Source organism: Pseudorca crassidens, chromosome 20 (assembly GCF_039906515.1).
Source record: "Pseudorca crassidens isolate mPseCra1 chromosome 20, mPseCra1.hap1, whole genome shotgun sequence".
Classification (NCBI taxonomy): domain Eukaryota; kingdom Metazoa; phylum Chordata; class Mammalia; order Artiodactyla; family Delphinidae; genus Pseudorca; species Pseudorca crassidens.
In genome coordinates, this window is record NC_090315.1 from 15392072 (window position 1) to 15413365 (window position 21294).

The 21294-nt window shown below is 46.9% G+C and overlaps 2 protein-coding genes across 17 annotated transcripts in view; one reads left to right on the forward strand and one right to left on the reverse strand.

The window, feature by feature from the left end:
• Positions 1-1713, reverse strand: part of SIPA1L3 (signal induced proliferation associated 1 like 3) — a 237344-nt gene extending 235631 nt beyond the window's left edge. For all 14 annotated transcript variants that reach the window (XR_010939121.1, XR_010939122.1, XM_067719505.1 and 11 more), the window contains exon 1: positions 969-1713. The gene's annotated coding sequence lies outside the window, so the exon portion shown is untranslated. The remainder of the gene's footprint in view (positions 1-968) is intronic.
• WDR87 (WD repeat domain 87) lies at positions 1666-17936 on the forward strand. Of its 3 annotated transcripts, XM_067719493.1 has the most exons (8): positions 1666-1874; positions 2987-3069; positions 3664-4023; positions 6450-6570; positions 7625-7795; positions 8166-11041; positions 11513-11784; positions 12180-17936. In XM_067719493.1, exons 4-8 carry the CDS (start codon positions 6496-6498, stop codon positions 17657-17659), a joined length of 8874 nt encoding a protein of 2957 aa, XP_067575594.1. In that variant the 5' UTR covers positions 1666-1874; positions 2987-3069; positions 3664-4023; positions 6450-6495; the 3' UTR covers positions 17660-17936. The 3 variants fall into 3 exon arrangements, with proteins under 3 accessions (XP_067575594.1, XP_067575592.1, XP_067575595.1); XM_067719491.1 differs by lacking the exon at positions 2987-3069; XM_067719494.1 differs by lacking the exons at positions 2987-3069; positions 7625-7795.
• Positions 17937-21294: the final 3358 nt, after the last annotated feature.

The following is a 21294-nucleotide window of genomic DNA, read 5'->3' on the forward strand; positions in this document are numbered from 1 at the left end:
TGAGGCTGATATTGTTACCCCATTTTACATAGATGGAACCTGAGGCTGCAGGAGAAGTCAACCAGACCAGTTTTGAGTCTGGCCCACTGGAAGACCAACACTACAGCCAGAGCCCCACCCTCAGGGGGGTCTCTGAGAAACTGGGAAAACGCTGAATAAATGGTACCATTTATTAAATGCTGACTATGTGCCAGCTGCTGCTCTAAGCACTTCACAAATGGTATTCTCACTGCATCCTCAAAACGACTCTACGAGGTGGCTGCTATTAAAATCCCATTTTATAGACAGAGAAACGAAGGCACAGAGCAGTGAAGTCTGTCGCTCAAGGTCACACAGCTAGTAAATGGTAGAACCTAATGGTTGAACTTGGTTCTGCCTCCCAAACCAAAGCTCTTAACAAAATAATTTCAGTTAACAGCAGTCACCCTGCATTGAAGGCTAACTATGGACTCGGCTCACCTTCAACTTACCACATTTGGTGGATAATACCTTCACACCATTTCTCGGGAGCTAACAATAATGCAAACACGTAATAAGTGCCTTCTATGTGCCAAATGCTTTATTCACCAGATCTCAACATTTCAACAGAATTCCCAACAAAAGACAGACACTATTCTTCCCCGGTTAGACTGAAAGGGGAAACTGAGGTTCGGCGCGGTTTCCCTATATCGCACCTCCAGAGTGGCAGAGCCAGGACCCGAACTCACTGCTACCCGACTCCCATGCCACGCTCTTCGGCAACAGCGCCAGGTAGCTCGTCTGGAAAGTTGAAGCATGCGGGCAAGAGACCGGCCAGGTCCAGAGGGCTAGAGTCCCGCCGCCGCCGCCGCCGCCGCCGCCCCCAACAACCGGTCCCCACACCCGGCCGTCCGCCCAGTCGCCCGCCCGCGCTGACCCTCGGGGTCCGAGGGGACACCGATTCCCCACCACCCTTGCGCGAGGCCGACCCTGCACCCGGAGCCACATACCTGGGCGTCCCAGCTGCCCGCGCAGCGGGCCCCACGACCACGGTATCCAGATCCGCGCCGCTTGCTGGAGACGCCGCCAGCTCCTGTGGCCCGAGTGACTTCCAGGCTGCCCACTTCCAAGCCGCTTCGCGCGACGCCTCCTGGGAACTGTAGTTTCGCCCTAGGCGGCAGCAAGCTGAAAAAGGCCTGGTGCCCAGGTACTGCCGGGAGCTGTAGGCGCGGGGCCGCGCTGCCTTCTGGGAATTGTAGTCCACCTGTCGCCTCAGTGCCTCTGGAGTCTCCAGAGTACTTCCGCAGCCCCGAGGGGCGTGAGGGATAGAGGCGTGTCTTCTGCAGACTCCAGCCCGTTGACCGCGCTCCTCGCTCGGCGAGGGCGGTTTTTCCCTTTTTCCAAGCTCTGTCCGCCTCCTCCCTTCCTTCAGTGGACCCTCTTCCTCCCTCTCCGCAAAGCGCGCGCGAGATACTTACACCGAGGGCGCGAGCCTCGGGAGAGGCGGGAATAGCGGAGCAGCGCGCTAGACCCCCAACCGAGGGGAGCCGTGGAGAAGGGCGTCTATGCGCGCTCGCGCACGCGCGCTCGCCGGCCAACTCCGGCCTAAATTGCCGCGGGCCCCCACGGGGAGGACTTTTTTTTTTTTCTTTCGAACGCGCGCGCGCGCGCGGGGCCTCGCGCTGGGCTTTTTCCTGCCGGGCGCGCGCCAGTGCGCACGCGCGCTCACTCCCCTCGCCTCGGTTAGTCCACCGGGCGCGGGGCTGGGGAGCTAACCGTCCTGTTGGCAGTGTCTTCTCGCAGCATCCCCAAGGTCGTTCGTCAGGCCCTCCTATTCTAGGTCTGATCCTTCACGTAGCTTCTGAGAGCCGCCACACACGCCGTGCCCTCCCTAGTCGGGAATGCAGTCGTCGCAGGTAACAGGCGCGGCCCCGGTCTTGAAGAGGCGGACACGCCCTTCTTTCCTCCGGCGCGGAGAGCTGGGACGACCGAATGTGTTGGGATTCATGTCTGGTCGCCTCTCCCCGTAGTAGGCGGCTCCGGAACTCTGCCTTCGACGGGAGTCTCATGACCATCACCCAGGGGGTTGCCCTGGAGGCCCGGTTACCTACCATTCATTCGTTTATAGCACATTCTTAGGGTAACCAGTGTTTGTTAAGTACTTACGGCCTGGAAAATTTTGTTCAAATTTAGTCCACCTGCTGGCATAATCAAGGATCCGACTCTTTTTTTCAAAAAATGAATGTTGCCACTCCTACTCCACTAGGGGTTACCGAGGGAACTGGCTAAAATTGCAAGGTTCTCTGGTCAAGAAAACCCAGTCAATACCCTTCGCACCTCATCTTCCTTCCAAGAAGATGCTCAGTAAGACTTGAGCTGGGAAGCATATATTTCTTCTTCCTGAGAGAGGGCAGAGGGTCATTCATTTGCTAATTCATTCAACAAAAATGTATTAAGCACCTACTTCATGCCAGGTTGGGTGATAATGAGGACACGGGAGAAATCAAGATAAATTGGGTTCCTACTCTCAAGGAGTGAAATCCACACCACCACCAGACGGTGATAATTTAAAGCAGTACTATCTAATAGAAATATAATGCAAGCCAAATATGCAATTTTAAAATTTACATTAAAAAGAAACAGGTGAAATTAATTTTAATAATTTATTTAAGCCAGTATACCTAAAATAAGTTATGCTTAATGAATAAAAGATTTACATTGCTTCAGTTTTAAAATTTAAGTTAATTAAAACTCTGAGGCATTAACAAAGATATTCATTTGTGGCATGGGTTATAGCAAAAGGTTGGAAACTGCCCAATTTCCATTAATAGAAGTTTAAATAAATAAATGGTAGTTCAGCCACGCAGTGGAATACACTGCAGCTGACAGCTGTTGAAAAATGAGACAGAGCTGTATGTTTTAATATGAGTTAATCTTTAAGATTATTAAGTGAGAAAAGTGTATATAGCATACTACCATTTGTGTAAGAAAAATAATATTTTTTACATACATGCTTGTGTGTGTACAGAACACCTGAAGAAAGACACAACCAGGGTTACCTTTCTGAAGGGGAACAGGACAGGTGACTTTCTCTTCAGTATATGTTCCTTGGTATGTTTTGAGTATTTTTACCATGTCCATTTTTAAAAGTTGTTTCATTAATGGAGGATGATAGCTAAGTCATAGAATCATTGTATAAGAATTAAATGAAACAATGTATGTAAAATGCCTGGCAACCACTTTACAACCTTAATCAGTTCTGGATGCTATCACTACTCCCATGCTGGATAATTCTTCACTCAATAGAAACTAGCCCACCCTGGTAATATATGTGTGTCCTGGAAAATTGTTTCTTTCTGTAAAGTTAAGTGCATTCCAGTCCCAGCCCTAGCTGTGAACTCACTTATAAGGCCAGAGTAGCAGTCCCAGGCCTGGGGACAGACTTGGGCTCCTTAACAGTAATTCAAAAAAACAGAGTAAGCCAAGATTGCCCTCGGGCTTTACAGTCCCTCTGACTTTACAGTCAACTGATGCCAGCTGGGCTTTCTGCATCCTTGTCGCCAAACGTGAGAGCCACCTGCAAGGCTGTAGGATCCGTGCTGGGCTTTACCTCAAAGTGTGGAGCACACATCACTCTTCTTTTGGGTGGTCAGGTCTCCTTGTTATATGTACTCACAATACTTTGTTCTTTTCCTTCTTCAACAGGGGCCCAATAGTGTCACGGAGTGCAGTACCCCCTAGAGCCAATTCTCTGTATTACAAAGGCAGGGCTCATGGGATGCTGGCTTTCCATCCCACCACCACCGACACAGTACCTTGGAATGGACTGCAACTAAGAAAAAGGATGTGGCACCAGCATCAATGCCCAATCATAGACCTGGTTTGTCTCTATAGTCAGCTACAGTCAGATACCATATCTCAGCCCCCAAATTCTGACTCCTCTCAGTTGGCTGCAGGACTTGAATTCTCCCTTTAGATCATCTTTGGGTTATCAAGATATTAAAAAGTCAAGACCATTGGGATTAAGGCATCTGGCGCTCTCTCTGGACTTGCTTTTAAGGACAGGTAAGGGGATTAGGGAATCAAAGTGGGGCATTTTAGGAGAGGTTTCCTCTAAGGAAACTGGTATATGGGATGGGAGAGAGTGGCAACAACAACAACAAACATAGGTATGGGGGTTGAAGGCCTTCCTTCTCACTTAACCTCCAAAGAATATGCCCCCAAAGGGTTCCAACCGCTTGCTTTTTATAGGCTGGTCAAGAGAAGTTGGACCCAGAGGAGATAATTAGGAAAAATGGAAACTGATGTCAATGACTGCAAATTTGTTGACTACAAATGACTACTCTCTCAGCAGCTCTGGGCCCCCAAGAAGGAGCTGTTTGGGTAAATCTGAGCTGTGGGGCCCTGGCCCGTAGGGCCATCCACCGATCCATTTCAGCTGATCACAGTGGCTCCTGAAAGGTGGTCCAAAAGAGCAGCAAGTGCAGGGTTACAGGAGAATAGAATGGAAAAAGATATGGCAGGAGGGCAGCATGCAGCCTTGGGGAGAGTGGAAAGACATAGGGGATGCTAATGTCTGAAAGCCAGTCCCCAGTTCCCATTAGTGGGTTTGTGGGGAAGAGAGCTCACTTAGCATTAGCTGGGAGAACCTTTTACTTCTCTCAAATGATAAAAGAATCTTGAACTGTGAGTTGGATCTTAGTCTTGAAGCTGCCCTGTGTAGCTTTGAACACATCCCTCTTCCTCTCTGAATTCACATTCCTTATATGTACAATGGAGACGGTGGTATCTGCCTCTCAGAATTCTTTCAAGAACTAATGAAGTGATTGATGTGAAAGCTTTTTTTTTTTTTTTGGCCGCACCGTGAGGCATGCGGGATCTTAGTTCCCTGACCACAGATCCAACCCGCGCCCCCTACAGTGGAAGCGCAGAGTTTTAACCACTGGACCGCCAGGGAAGTCCCTGTGAAAGCTTTTTTTTGTGGGCACTAAACCACCCTACACATGAGATGATGATAAGTTTTGCCTGTTGCTTCCTCCCGCAGATCCAGCCATCAAGTCTCTGTGGCAACACAGGGCCTAGTCTTAGCCGTGCCAGAGGGTGGGTTCTGCTGACCTTGCCTCAGGAGGCCCAGGCCAAATGATCTGGAACTCCAACAGCTCTCCAAACCAGTGTTTCTCAGACTTTAAGACCAGCTGGAGAGCTTGTTAAAACTCAGATTTTGGGGCCCTACTCTCGGAGTTTCCAATTTAGTAGGTCTAGGGTGGGGCCTGATAATTTGCATTTCTAACAAGTTCCCAGGTGATGCTGATGCTGCTGTCCTGAGGATCGCAGTTTGGGGACCACTTTAAACTGAAAGTCCATCAGTTTTCCTTCATCTGGCAGGCGCAAGGATGGCTTCCACTGCCCTCTGCTGGCCAGACTATTAAATTTAGCTGTAATGTTTCCAGAGCAACTGAAAAGTACAAAGTATAGGTTGGAAGGAAAAAACTAGTACTTCTCTGAGAACCAAACCAGCCTAAAAACAGCAGTCATAATTGTTTGTTGCTTTAGAGTATACTTTAAAAAGTATTCACAGGAATTATCTTAGTCTATCCTTGCAACAATCCTGTGAAGTTGCAAGGATCTGGCATTTTCATTTTACAAATGAGGAAAACAAGCGCATCGTCAGATCAGTAATGACAGACCCCCTGACAGAGGGAACTTGTTAAAAGTAGGATTTATTCACCATCCAACTAAGAAAAGTAGAGGTTTGTCCTCATGAAGGCCAAAGAGAAGGGAATGGGGAGGAGAAGGATGAATAGCAGATGTATCACATTCAAGAGAGCTACTTGATTCCACAAGCCTGGGAAAGCCTGCAAGGCCCAATGGCTGGATCCTTTCTCCAGCTGGGCTACACGGAGCTGACTCTTTGTCCTGGGCACCCTTTATCTCGATTTCCTGTTTCAGTAGTCAGACTTCAAGGTCCACAGAATCACCTAGGGAGCTTGTTACAAGGGAAGCGCTCAGGGGCCCACCACCATGGTTCTGCTTCAGTACCTAAGGATCTGCATTTTAAGATGTACCTCTCCCCCAGGAATCCCGGTACAGGAGGTCCAGGGTCCACACTTTGGGAACTACTAGTTCTTGCAAAAAGATCCCTTGACAGCCCATCACCAGCAAGGAACAATTATTTGCCTGTGACAGTATTCCTTTCCAGCCCCTCTTAGATTTCTCTGCTTCCCTCCCCCATAATATCCTATTGGATGATAGCCAATGCTAAGATTCAACTTCCAACTCCTTTATTTACCCTCTCCAAGCCTCAGTTTTCTCAAATGAGGTAATACCTACCTCACTGGGCTGCAGTGAGGATTAAATGAGAGGGTATCTTATGCATAGTTCCTGACATTCAAAAAGTGTCCAATAAACATGAGTTCATGGACCTTGCCTTCTGATTTCTAGCTCCTCAAAAAGTATCAGTGGCTAAGCTGGCCTCTTTTGTATTCCTACAGGTTTTTAAACAGTGGTCCTGAGGAGGACCAGGGGATAATCAAGGTGATGACTTCCCCCAGACTCATTCCCGTGTGGAAGGATTTTAAATACCTTATAAATGACATGATACATAAAAGCAAGGTAATGTATATGTAGAACATAAACATGTTACTGGCCTCTATCTATCTTAAGATTTATGAGCACTTCAGGGGAGCATAGATCCACTATGCAGGAAGCAGGCAGGGTAGATGATAAAGACAACTGTCCCCTTAGTAGAAAGTGGGCCATCAACTTCCAAATGAGTCTAGAGACCTCTTGCAAGGACATTTTGATGGTGAGAGGTTAACACTTTGAAGCATTTCAGAAGAACCAACCCTCTGGGAAGAGAGATTTTTCTAAAAGAGAATGGAGAAGGCACCAGAGAGAACATCTGCCAACCTCAGTTTTGCTATGGCTGGCTCTGTGTAAAAGGATCCCAGGTGCATGTTTCATAGCACATGCTCTATCACAGTGGGATAATACACACACACACACACACACACACACACACACACACACATATACACATATAGTGTGTGTGTGTCTATATATATATATATATTAAGTGTGTGTATATGTATTTGTGTATGTGTGTGTGTGTGTGTGTGTGTGTGTGTGTATATATATATATATATATATATATATATATATATATACACACATAAAAAAATCTTCCTCTGTCAAACTTCAAGGCCAGATAGGGTGTCCTAAAAGTCTTACTTAGTGCAGTTTTAGGCTTTAATAAAGCTGTGCTGACTTTTGGGATACTGTGTTACTTTACATGTGGGCATATGGCAGTGCACTTGCCTTTGTAATCTGTTAAATGTGTCTTTTATGACATATGTACCTTTTAGACAGGAGGGAGAATGTTAGAGGACATGTTGGGAAGAACATCAGTTTTCTCCTGTGCTCACACCATAAAGTTTGCCCATATAGGCCCTATAGCGGTTTGGTTCGCTTTTGTGTTGGGGGTTTTGTTACATGCTTGTGAAGTATAGTGTCCCACAGGTGATAAATTGTCCTTGTGTGGGAGCCACAGGAGTGATTCTTGGGGCTGAGGCGTAACTTTGAGAACTGCTTTAATTGTGACTTGCATGAGAATATATTTAGTGTATATGTGTCCTGGTCTCTTAGTTTATGCCATGCCTCTCCCCAGCAAACTTTAGATGACCCAAAGATTGATGTAGTTGTGTTGAGTGACCGGTCCCAGATCCTGTTCAAAGAGTCTCGCCATCCTCAAAATATGCCACTTATATGCTATTACTTCAGTGATGCCCACTTCTTTGCTTCCCTCCCGTGGGTGACAACAAGCACAAAAGAAATACAGGTAAAACTACCCAGCCTTTCTTCTTAGCCCATTCTACAGGGGCCATGCCCATGTAAGTTCTGACCCTAGATTAACCCAGAAAGATACACCCCTTGAATGAAAGTGACCTGGATCCAGGATTCCCCGTTCATCCTTTCTCCAATTACAGTCTCTGTGTTGAACAGATTTTATGGTTCTCCTAAAGTAGGCCAAGGTTAGGGAAAGAGTCCTAGGTTTCCTGCTTCTACAATATTTCCAACTCCCAAAACCAGGGGGTAAAATCACTCTAGAGTCTTCCAGTTTCTCCTTAGCAAGAGAAAAATAGCTGAGTATTCTGCCCTTTCTTCTTCCACTATCTTTTCTAGGCAGTTCCCATCTTTTTCTCTTCTAGGCTGTGGTATGGATGAAGAGCAAAACTGAGGACATGGTGCAGAAGAGAACATTCTCCATGACTGAACGACTGCCGCCCATCCAGTCCATGGTTCACACAGGTTCCTTTCATATCCTCGTGGTCTACTGTGGTGACCTGCTCCTGCGGCTCTTTGGGGACCACTTTCAGTCATTCAAACCCCTAGGTATAGTGCCCTGCCGCTTTAACATCAGCTGCCTCTGCTATGACCCAGAAATGAAGATGCTTCTGTCGGGAATCCTGGGGGCAGTGGTCACCTGGATCATGGAGCAGAGTGGCAAGGGTCTCCAAATAGCCCACATGGTTTCCATGCCTGGTGATGAGCTTGTCCACAACATCATGTTGAACGGCCCCAATGGCTCCCTTGTAGCCCTATGTGAGACTGTGGTGAGGGTCCTTGAGCGCCAGGGCCACGGCCGGCTGGCAGAGGTGAAGAGGTTCCCTTCCACCACCAGTGGCTCCTCAATCACCTGCTGCTTCACCTGTTTTGAGCAGGGCTTCCTCTATGCTGGAAACAGGACTGGGGAAATCCAAGTGTGGAGCCTCAATCAGGGGCACGCACTCCACAGTTTCAAGGCCCATTTCTCATCGGTGATATGTATCCGCAGCCAGCCAGAAGCCCACACCCTGCTAACAGCCGGCCAAGAAGGCTTAATCAAGGAGTGGAACCTGACTTCAGGGAGTCTGCTGCGGCAGCTAGAACTTGGCGAGGAACTGTATCAACTCCAGTTTATTGATAGCACTACTTTCTTCTGCCAGACTACCCATTCTTTCTCCTTGCGCAGTCTGCCGTGCTTCTATAACCTCTTCAATGTCTGTGGCTCTGCTCCCAAGCAGATACGTCGGGTCCGCTGTGGCAATAACTGGTTCCGGATCCTGTGCACTACTGAGGATGGCTTGTTGCGCTTTGTGTCCCCACTAACAGGGAATCTTCTGGTTATCACCTGGCCCTTCTCAATCCTGGACCGGGCTGTGGATTGGGCCTATGACCCAGATAAAGAGGAGCTCTTTGTAGCAACAGGCAGCTCAGATGTGCTGGTATTTGACACAACCCGCTGCCCTTGCCCAGCCAAGTATCTTATATGCACCTCACCAGATTCTCAGGACTTGGTACAATGCCTGGCTTATGGGCATTTCCACCTGGGTCGGGGTCTAGAAGGACTAATGTTCTCTGGACACCAGAGTGGTGTGATCAGAGTGCTTTCCCAGCACAGCTGTGCCCAAATAGAGAAACTCATGCACTTCGGGGCTGTATTAGCACTCTCTACACTGCCTGGAGGGCTTTCTGGTTGCCGAGAAAACTCTTTGCTCTGTTCCTATGGAATGGATGACTATGTACACCTATCAGAAGCTGTGCTTGAAGGGGTGAGAGTGCAGCTGCAGCCCTTTGCCAGCATTCTCAGCAGCTGTAAGCTAACACACTTGATACTCTTGCCCAAGTCTGTGAGTGCCATCACGGAGACTAACTGCCTGCGTCTCTGGAAGTTCCATGACTTTCTGTCCTCTGGGTCACAGGAAGGCTCAACGTTCATAGACACATTGCCTCTGCACCAGTGTACCATCACATCTTTTGATGTCTGCCTATCCTTGAGTCTTTTTGTCACGGGTGGCAGTGATGGCTCTGTCCGGATCTGGAACTTCCATGGTAGACTCATAGCCATGCTGGACTCATCATTGCACTTTGGCCCACTCTGCTTTGCAAATGACCGGGGTGACCTGCTAGTCACTTTCAACCAGAGTCTTTATCTGGTGTCCTGTTTAAAACTGCTTCCCTCAGCCCTGCTGGCTCGCCTTTCCCTTATAGGTTTGACAGATGAAGTGCTAGAAGTTCCTAAGCCTTTCATACCAAGCTTCTTCTTCTCCTTTGAGACCATGTTTGTGCCCAAGTATATCTACTTTGGACAAGGGCAACAGCAATTAGTGGGTCTGGAGAACCTTGTCAATAATCGGGCCATCGCCTTTGATCATAATGTGCCACACGTCATAGAAGATGAGCAAGGGAGCCCTGTGTTACTGTCTTCCTTCAGACACGATTCCTTGTATAAGGAAGCTGATTGGACACAGGTGAAAAAACCTCTGCATTCCCATTATGTTCTTCCTCCCCAGCTACAGCTGACTACCTGGGATGGACTCAACCCTTACCAGATACTGCAATACTACTTTGGCCATGGGCAGAAATGGCTCTTGGCTCCTGATTGCTACATTCCTAACTCAGTGATTCGTGCCCGTCTTTGGCCACAGGGCAGCCCAATATACCTACAGTGCAACCTGCACTCACCCATGCGGGACCTGGAACGGGACAAGTCTCAACAATTCTTCTTCTGGCACGGTAGGGCAAGAGCTATAAGTGATGTAGGAGAATATGCACGTGAAAAGGAGGATGAAGACTTCCTTGAAATAAGAGCGTCAAAGGATATAACTTACAGTGTCCTTACAGACTCAGCAAACTGCAGTTGGCTGGGAAGAAAGATGAGTGAAGTAGCTATCAATAGCCTGATAGAGACAATTCTCAATATTATGATCCATGCTTCTCCACTGAAGTACCAGAGCTGTATTGGTACACTAGGGCAAATCTTTGCCTCTTACCAGGTTCCTCCACTCCTGCGTGCTGAAACAGCCCGTCGTCTGTTGGATGATACAACCAATTCCAATCCACTGATCCGAGAGCTAGCCTGGGAAGGGCTGAAGTGTCTAGGAATGATTACACATCTCTTTGCCGTGCCTCTGGCCCAAAGACTAATGGACAAAGATGAAAGAGTAAGGAATAAGGCCCTGAGCCTCATGGCTGAGACTGGAATCCACTCTAAGACCTCACTCTTAAACTTGATCCAGAACGAAGATACTTTCCGGGAGATGCAGTAAGTTCTTTGTGCCTTCCTCAGTTCTTCACTAGCTTCTGATTTTCTTCTTCCCCTTTCCCATTTTTCCCTTCTCTGCCTTCACTGTCTCTTCATCTCTGTTCATTAGCTCTTTCTGTCCTTTTTCCTTGTTCATAGTCTTTTTCCATTCCTATACTACCCTGATGATCCCCTAACTGCTCACTCCTTTCTCCATTTCTTCCCCTATTCCTGTTTGTCCCCTACCTCTTCAAGTGCCCCTTTTTCACCCTCTTCTCCTACCCTTGAAGGCCCCATACAGGTCACGCCATGCATTACCATCTTGGCTTCCTAGACTTTTTCTTTCTTCTTCGCCATTCTTTACCTCTACATACTCTGTCTCTGTTGGTCATGTTGTCAAGTCCCCTGCCTGTTCCATAGCTGTTCTTTCCTTCTCATTCTCCCTCTTGTCCCTGATTCAGCATGGTCCTTCCCCTCCTTTGACTTTCATAGGCAGGAAATGATTGGGGAAGAAACCCTGGACCATCTGCTGGGAATGCAGGCCACAGATCTCCAAATCCTTCATACCCAAGTGGAGCAGCGATTGAATGAAAACCTGATCTTATCACTGGGTGATGAAAAGCCTACTTTTTCTTTAGATGTCTCAGGGGCTTCTGAACTTACCGCCCTTTCCAACCAACTTGATACAGCTCCTGAAGAACCTGAAGTTGCCTACAAGCCCAGCAAAGGCCAAAGATGGGGCCGAGTAGGCGGCAGAAAGCATAGTATGTATGGGGTGATCTGGTTAATGCCTCAGGGTCCCCAAGAGGCAGGGTAGTTAAGGCTAACTTGGGTCAAGAGGTATCAGATAGGAACAGAGGTAAGTGGAAAGATCCTTTCACAGAAAAGAACCTTCCTAGGAAGAATCCACCCAAATTCAGAGAGACTCCAAAACCTATCTCTGTAAGACTTGACAGAGGTCGGGGAGGCAGGGGAGGGAGGAGGGAAGGGACTGGGAATAAAGCAAGGAGAATGCCTTTTTTTTTTAAAAAAAGGCCTCAGCCCCCTCTGTTGCTACATCTGTTATGGCAGTTCCTCTTAGCTCATATCAGATTTTGGGAAGGGCTTCATTTAAGCCTCCCAAGCTTCCCTTATCTACATCTCCTGATTCTCCCTATAGCCCGAAAATTTTTGCAGAGCCTCAAGAAGATGAAAGAGACTGGCACAGAGCCAGGTCCCTTAGAGGGTGAAGGTGATCAGAGTGAAGCTGCACCAACTGAGAGGGAGGAGTGTAGGTCTTCAACCTCCAGTACACTAAAGATTTCAAAAGATGACGAACAAGAGCCTCCAGGGATAGATGCCTCAAAGGATCATGTTGCATTGAAGATGCTGAGGAAGATACGTGACAAAAGAGGCAGGAAAGCAACACTTCAGAAACCCATAGAGAGGCGCAAGAGGAAGACAATAGATGCTGAAGTTACAGTTGAGGACCCTCCATATCCTATAAGGAGAGAATCAGTTGTGAAGCTGGTGGAAGTCAGAGGGCAGAGTGCCTCTGGAGCTCCTGGCCACAGGACTACCCCTGGAGATGGCTCATCATGGCGGGACGATCTATGTCGTCTTATGACCCTGAGGATATCTGGTTCCCAGACAAAAATGTCAGAAGCTCTAAACACTGAGCTAGTGACCATGGCTCAGGCGGTGCTGGCAGATCGACGGCCCAGCTGGGAGCTCTTTCAGGAGATCTGCCCCCTGTTGAAGAAAGAAAGTAAGGAACGGCTTGAGGACCTTGACTGGGATGTAGCCTGGCCAGAGGAGAAACCAGTTTTTCCTCATGCAGGAGCAATTAGAGAGGACAGGGTGATCAGTGACAAGGAAGAGGAGACAAAAGAGGAGCAAGAGCGAAAGAAAGAAAGGGATGTGCTGGACTTGTGGGAAACCCAGGTGATTCCAAACAAAGGCAAGAAAAAGAAAGTTGTTTTTTTAGAACCAGACGTAACCAAGGGAAAACGAATATCAAAGAAAGAAGAGAAGAAACCCTCTAAGAAGCCTTCTAAGCAGGAGGGGAAAGCAGTCCAGCAGGAAATAAAAGTGGATAAAAAAGAGAGGAAAAAAACCAAAGAAGAGGAGACGGACGTGAGTCAGGAAGTGGGGGAAAAGGCCAAATTAGAGGAGAAAGTGGTTGAACAAGAAGGAAGACCAGTTAAGGAAGAGACAAAACTGTCTCGGCAGGAGTGGAAGAAGCTCTGGGATCAGTGGAAACAGGCCAACAGTGAGACGAGGATATCCTGGGATGAATGGAAGAAAGCCTGGGAAAGCAGGCGTCTTCAGGAAGAGGAGAAGCTCCATGAGGAAGAAGAAAAGCTGTTCCCAGATGAGGAAGAGCTGGAGAGGGACAAGAAGAAGCAGACATGGGATAAATGGTCACAGATCTGGGAAAAGATGTCAGCCAGGGCCAGGGAGCAATTGTTGGAGGATGAGGAGGAAGTGACCCTGGAGGAAGAATTGTCTCAGGAGTGGGAAGGAGAAGAAGCAGCAGCAGCAGCAGCAGAAGAAGAGCTGATGACAGAAGAGCAGAGACAGATCCATCAAGAATATAAACAGGCACAGGTTGAGAGGAAACGGGCCCAAGTTGAAATAAAACGAGCCCAAGAAGAGAGGAAGCTGGCACAAGAAGTAGAGAAGCTAGCACAGGAAGAGAGAAAACTGGCTCAGGAAGAGAGAAACATGGCCAGAGACTATGAGAAACTGGCCCAGAAAGACAGGAAAATGGAGGAGGTAGAGAGGAAGTTTATCCAGAATGAGGAAAAACTAGCCCAAAGAGAGGAGATGCTAACCCAGGAAGCAGAGAAATTGGCCCAGCGAAGGAAGAAACTGGCCATGAAATTGGAGAAACTGGCTCAAGAAGAAGAGAAAAAAGCAAAGAAAGGAGGGAAGCTAGCTGAGGTAAAAAAGATATTGGTCCAGAAATTGGAAAAACTGGCCCAGAAGGAGCAAGATGTAGCATGGCAAGAAAAGGAACTAGCCCAGGAATTGGAGGACCTGGCATGGGAAGAGGAGGAACTGAATCAGGAAGAGGAGGAACTGGTCAATGAAGAGGAGAGACTGGATCAGGAGGAGATGACACTGGCCTCTCAAGAGGAGAAACTGAATGTGGAAGAGAAAGAAGTGGTCCAGGAAGAAGAACTGCTGATCCAGAAAGAGGAGAAACTGGTCCAGGACAAGGAAAAACTGGCTGAGGAAAAGGAAAGACTTGGCCAGAAAAGGGAGCAATTGATGGAGAATAAGCAAAAGTTGGCCCAGGAAGAAGAGCTGCTGATCCAGGAGGAGAAGAAACTGGCCCAGGACAATGTAAAATTTCCTGAAGAAGAGGAAAGACTTGGCCAGAAAAGGGAGCAACTGATGGAGAACAAGCAGAAATTGGCCCAAGAAGAAGAGCTACTGATCCAGGATGAGAAGAAACTGACCCAGGACATGGAAACACTGCCTGGGGAGGAGGCAAGACTTGTCCAGAAAAGGGAACAATTGCTAAAGAATAAGCAAAAACTGGCCCAGGAAAGGAATAAATTGGTCCAGAGCAAGGAAGAACTCCCCAAAACCAAGGAGATACTAGCCTGGAGGCAGAAGACTCTGGCTCAGGAGAAGGTGAAACTGGCTCAGAGGAAAGAAAACTTAATCCAGCTCAAAGAAAGCCTCACTGAGAAGAGAAAGAAATCAGACCAAGAAAAGGAGAAACTGGACATGTACAAGAAGAGACTGGTTCAGATAGAGAAGAAGCTGATGGAGGAAAAGGAGAAACTTTTCCAGAAGAAGGAGAAATTGGCTGCTATAGAGGAAAAACTGACCCAATTAGAGGAAAGGCTGGCTGAGGAACAGCACCAAATAGCCCAGGACAAAATGAAATTAGCTATGGAAAAGAGGGTGATATTCCAAGCACTGAAACAGCTCAGAGGTGACTGGTCTATTACTAAGGAAGGAAAGGCATTGGGCATGGAAATAAAGAAATTGGCCTGGGAGAAGGTGAGACTGGCTGAGGGAAAGGCAACTCTCTTTAAAAAAGAGACTCAAGAAACTTCAAGACAGGGAAGACCAATTAAGGATGAACTAGAACTAATTAAGAGGAAATTGTCACTAGAGGAAAAGATACTGGTCTATGAAGATAGGATACTGGCCACAGAGCAAACAGACATTACCAAAGGAGAACTGGAGTTTACTAGAGGAGGGAGAGTATGTGCCCAGGAAGAAAGGAAGCTAGCCAAATTAATAAGGAAGATGGCTAAAGAAAGCAAGGGCATTTCCAAGGAACCATTAAAAGTAAGCAGCAAAATCTTAAAGATACTTCGAGGCCTTATCAAAAAAGAAAGGAAACTAACCCAGGAAGAAATAGAGATGACAAAGTTAAAGAGGTCTTTCATTACTAAGGAAAAGGAATTGAACAAGGTACAGAATGAACTTGATGCCAAGGAGTGGGATTTTTCTGAGGAACAACCAGAAATTGCCACAGATGAGAAGAAACTGGCTAAGAGGCAGAGAGAACTGGCCAAGGAAATGAGAAGACTGATAAAGAAAGAGAAAAAGATGACTGAGGAAGAAAGCAGATTGGCCAGGCAACACAGAGAAGTCATACAGGAAGAAGAGGAGGATGAAATAACAGAGGAAGAAGAGGCAAAGCCATTCCTTAAACAAAGGTCAAGAAAGAGAAAAAAGCTAAAGAGAGTTGATTTGCAACAGGAAGAGTTTCTCAGTCAAGAGGATGAGGTGAAAAGTGTGAAAAGTGAAGAGAGCTTTTCTGAAGAAATGGAAAGCTTATTAGATGAAATAGAGCGAGAGAGTTTGTCTGAAGAGGAGGAGGAGGAGGAAGAGGAGGAAATGGAAGAGGAGGAAGAAGAGGAAGGGAAGGAGAAGAAGAAAAAGAAGAAGAAGGTGCAGGAGGAGGAAGTGTTTGAGAAGGAGGAAAGCATGAGTGAGGAAGAGATGGAGCGTTTGAGTGAGAAAGAGGGGGAGGAAGAGGAGAGAAGCTCATTGGAAGAAGAGGTAGACAAGAAGAAAGAGATCTTTAAAAAAGAAAAACTATTTAAGTTACCAGGAGAAAGAAAAAAGGACTTAAAAGGAAGAGAAGCAGTCCCTTCTATTGAGAAAAGAATCCCCAAGGTCAAAGGCAGAGCTATAAAACTTGAAGTTCTCAAAAGCCCTCCCAAGCAACTGATCTCAGTAGTTCTGGGGAGGGAAGAGAAGATACCAGTGCCAGGGTCAACTAAACAAATATCCTGGGAAGATAAGGCCACAGTACTTGAGACGTCCAGGGTATTCCCAGGGACAGGGTTTATGGATAAACAAGAAGAACTGTTGAAGAAATATAAGCCCATACCTCTACAAGTTTTGGATACAGTTTTGGAGTCCCAAGAGCCTGACTTAAAGACCCCATATTTATCCTACATATTGAAGAAGACCATGGAAGCTCATAAACTCCAAGGCAAACAACTAGGGGCCAAGTGGCAGTGGCTTCTGCAGCGTCATCCATCTCTGAAGGGACAGACTGAGGTACAGTTACCTGTGTCCAAAATCCTGGCTGAGGAAATATATGCAGACATCAGCCTCTCAGATGTAGAGTGGATCCACCATGTCCTAGAACAGATGGAGGCAGGAGAACCGCTTTCCAGGGATAGTTTCCACAGATTGTGCCAGCTTCTCAAAGACCTCACTGCAAAGGAAAACTTAGAGTGGATGCATCTGGCCAAACTTGAAGCCATTGTGTACCGTCACAAGCAGAACTTGGAATCACGAAGCACAAGTATCTCAAAACCCAGTAAGGAGCCCATGGGTCCAAAATACCTGAAAGTGATCCCTCCTATAAAAGGAAAGGAAAAGGAAAGCTGGCTAAAACCTTTGGCTGTCACCACACCAAAGTCCCCATTAGCTACCAAAATGATTCCAGACCTGAAGGCTATAAATTGGCATCTTCTAGGAGAGCCTTACAGGAGTGTGCGGGCAGAGCAGATATCCACTGCTCGCAAGGAGATGGAGATGCAACACCATTATCCTCCAACAAGAGACATTTTCACAGGTGCCCTTGACCCTGTGGAAAAACAAACCCTAGCACTGATGTTTCAAAAGGACTTCTGGGCTTTTAAGGATAAGGGCAGGTCTGCCAAATTGCCCAAGTTGGAAAAGAAGGCACAGCCCATCTCTAAAAAAAAGGACAAGGTGCCTCTATGGGAGACATTTGTGGCAATGTACCATGTTTTGCGGATGTTGCAGGAGCGATACGCGAAAGACAGTGCTGCTTGGATGGAACAGTTCTACCGTCTCATGGACCTGTACCAGTTTAAGTCCCCCCGAATCCAGAGGCTACTACAGGAACTGCTATTGAGAGGGGCACCCCAATCCCAAGAGATCATTTACAAAGAGGCCCTAAAGGCCACGGAGCTAGTTCCTGGGGAGCGGTTGTTCTACCACCTGTTCTGTGGTGGCTCTCACACCCCTAAAGGTCCTCTGGAGTTCCAGGAGGTGGTTCCCCTCCCAGGGAAGAACAATGTACGTACCATGCTCCCTATGGGCATTGCCCAGTATGGGATCTTAGAACTTGCCTGGAAGAGCCTGCCGCAAGCTGATGTACACCTCACCAAGGAATTGCCCTACAACGTTGCTCCTACCCCCTAATCTGGGACTGAAGGGGCAGGACTTTTCATTCCCACCTGGAGAAAGGCCTTGTCACCAGAATTTAGACCTTTATCCCTAGGGCCCACACAGAGGTAGAGCCATGCCAAAGTTCTTTCCCTATCTAGTTCCAGAAACCAGCTTTTATATGTGGAATAAAGAGGAGATTCTCATTTATAACAAGCACTGTGATGTGTCCCTTTTCCTCAAATGTTGCTTCTCCAGAAAGGTAGCCAGGGAGACCAGATACTCACATACTCTTGAGAGTGGGAAGACTTCCCCAAAGCCAGTGGTGCTCACTCACCCTCTGGAGGCCTTCAGGCAGAAGAGTCTGTCCTTGTCCTCTTCCTTCCTTGCCCCTCACCATTCTCCCTTAAAGACCATAGGAAGGAAAGCACCTGGCACAAAAATGTATATTTGGCATTAATATAAGAGGCCTTGATATAATGGAAAGAAAATGGATTTTAGGATCAGAAGACCCAGTATTTTGCCCCTTGGTTTTGGGGGGTACACAGTGGAGGCAGACTCTTTCCTGACAATAGTTCTGCATGCTGATGACTTGAGTACCAAACAGCAGTTATGGTGGGTGTTGAGGAGATCCTCAGAGAACAGGAAAAACTTCAGTAAGTTCTAGCCAGTACCAGCTGGTGACCTCATTACCGGATGGCATTAAGAGATGAGGCCATTTGAGGTTAAAGCAGGAAGAAAAGGAGGGAAGCCTATATCTTTCACTTCCTTTGCCAACCTGGACATGGGTTTTGGGTAGGATGATAGAATGAGAATTTGAAAGATTAGGTGTAAGCTCACATAGGCCCCCAGCTATCTAGGGACTTATGATCATTCCCTCTAGCAATATAGAAGACAACAGTTAAAGGGAAAGAGGTAGTAAAGTGGAGGAAGTTGTCACTGCCAGTAATACTGTTCCTCCCCGATCTCCTCTCCCCGCTATAGAGACTTCAAAACTGCCTCTTTCCAGGTAAGCTGAGCCAACAGATTTTAGCAAGTAGCCCATCTATGCCATTTGCCACCCTCCATCCCAACCTCTCCTTTATTATTCTACTCCCTCCACCTGAGTTTGCTTTTGTGGGGAAGCCAGGAATAGAGGGCAAGAGAACATTTTGAGAAGTTGGATTCACCTTGAAGGCCAAGGGTAATGAGAGCCCTGAGTGTGTAGTTGGGCTCTTCCATGTCAGACTACATATCAGGCCACATGGAGTATATGAAAGCTGTGGGCTGGGGACAGGAAGCCTCAAAAAGGATGATTGACGCAGCAGCCAGGCAAGGCAGCAGAAGTAAGGATGGTCCAGCTGGCTCTGCAGCCTTGACCTGAATCATTTCTCCTTTTTGGCCTCTGTTTACTTGTCTGTGTCAAAAAGAGGAAAATGAACATATTACAAATATAAGGCATGGCAGAGGGGACATCACTACAGACCCTACAGACATTAAAAGGATGAAGACCAATATGAACAACTCTAGGGCCATAAATTTGACAACACAGATGAAAAGGACAAATTCCTTGAAAGATCCAGAAAGGGAATAGTAATACCTAACAAATTCATTTTGCAGGATATCAGTGGGTCCTCTGGTCAACAAACAAACAAACAAAACACAGTGACAAAAATAGTCTTAACTGTTGTCCCAGGGTCAGGAAGTCTATGGATGGCTCTTCAGGAAGCCTCAAAACCTTGGTACTGGCTACAACAACCTAGATATTATTTTGCCTTTGCCAGAATTGCAGAGACTAGGGCTTGTTTGTATTTTCTTTTTATTATGAGAAATTTCAATCACTAAAGTAGAAGAGAGTATTGTAATGAACCCCCAGACCCCCATCATTTAATTGTAAACATCTTGCAAAAATTGCTTCATCTGGGACTTCCCTGGTGGTGCAGTGGTTAAGAATCCACCTGCCAATGCAGGGGACACAGGTTCCATCGCTGGTCCGGGAAGATCCCACATGCTGCGGGACAACTAAGCCCGTGCACCACAACTACTGAGCCTGCGCTCTAGAGCCCACATGCCACAACTACTGAGCCCGCGTGCCACAACTACTGAAGCCCATGCGCCTAGAGCCCGTGCTCCACAACAAGAGAAGCCACCTCAATGAGAAGCCTGTGCACTACAAGAAAGAGTAGCTCCCACTCGCCGCAACTAGGGAAACCGCGCGCAGCAACAAAGGCCCAACGCAGCCAAAAATAAGTATTTTTAAAAAATTGCTTCATCTAATTTTTCCTTTGTTGAAGTATTTTAAAATAAATCCCAGACATCATGATATTCCAACCCTAAATACTTTGATACTCGTCTCTAAAAAATAAAATTTTCTTATATAATAATTTTCACATCTAACAAAATGAATAATTCCTTAATATTATCCAATGCTCTATGCAGATTTTCCTGGTTGTCCCAAAAAATGTCCTTTTATGCTTAATTTGTTTGAATCAGAATTCAAACAAGGTCTACACACTGGATTTTATTGTTATGCTTCCTAAGACTTTATTTTTTTTTCTTTTGGACGTGCCGTGCGGCATGTGGGATCTTAATTCCCTGCAGGGACCAAACCCGCACCCCCTGCAGTGAAAGTTTGGAGTCTTAACCACTGGACCACTAGGGAAGTCCCCCTAAGACTATTTTAATCTTAAATATTTATACTCCCCTCTCTCCAGTTTTTCAGTTTTTTCATTCAGTGTCTTTGTTGAAGACATTGAATCAATTATCCTGTAGATTTCTCCCATGTAGTTTTCTTTTTTTTTTTTTTTTTTTCGGTACGCGGGCCTCTCACTGTTGTGGCCTCTCCCGTTGCGGAGCACAGGCTCCGGACGCGCAGGCCCAGTGGCCATGGCTCACGGGCCCAGCCACTCCGCGGCACGTGGGATCCTCCCGGACCGGGGCACGAACCCGTGTCCCCTGCATCGGCAGGCGGACTCTCCACCACTGCACGACCAGGGAAGCCCCTCCCATGTAGTTTTCTGATTGAGCAGAGTTTTGCTAAATGAGATCTGGATGTGCTTCAAGGGTATGAAACTCCTGAAATTAGATAAAAAGAATTGTTCGTATGTGCTAGGTATTCCCCCACCCACTGCCTTGGAGAGGGAGCATCCTTCCAAGTTTGTTCTGCTTTGGGTACTCTCTCTCAGTTCTAGGGTAACATATAGATTTTTCTTATATCTTATAATGGCTTTGGGGCCATTTTAAGGCCTTTGGCTTTTACTCTGCATTTGATGGAAACCATAGGAAGGTTCTGAGCAGATGAGTGATAAAAATCTAATTTACAGGGAATTCCCTGGTGGTCCAGTGGTTAGTACTCTGCACTTTCACTGCCGAGGGCGTGGGTTTGATCCCTGGCCGGGGAACTAACACCCCACAAACCTGGTGCAGCTCGGCCAGAAAAAACCTAATTTACATATTCAAAAAGCACCCTGATGGCTGTGTGGAGAATAGATTGTGGTAAGGGAGTCAGAGATTGGGGGCAGGGATGGAAGCAGGGAGATGAATGAGGTGGTTACTACAATAATTCAGAGGAAATAAGGTAGTGGACTTGAACAGAGGAGAAAGAGGCAGTAGAAGTGAGGAGTATTGGGCAGTTCTGGACCTATTTGGAGGTAGAGCCATCGGGATTTGCTGATAGATTGGATGTGAATGTG

What these genes read in the sequence shown, in the direction of transcription:
- WDR87 (XM_067719493.1), top strand. Translation starts at nt 6,496, where the DNA reads ATGACTTCCCCCAGACTCATTCCCGTGTGGAAGGATTTTAAATACCTT. An exon ending in ACATGATACATAAAAGCAAG is followed by an intron (nt 6,571 to 7,624) that starts GTAATGTATATG and finishes GCCTCTCCCCAG; the next exon opens with CAAACTTTAGATGACCCAAA. An exon ending in GATACTTTCCGGGAGATGCA is followed by an intron (nt 11,042 to 11,512) that starts GTAAGTTCTTTG and finishes TGACTTTCATAG; the next exon opens with GCAGGAAATGATTGGGGAAG.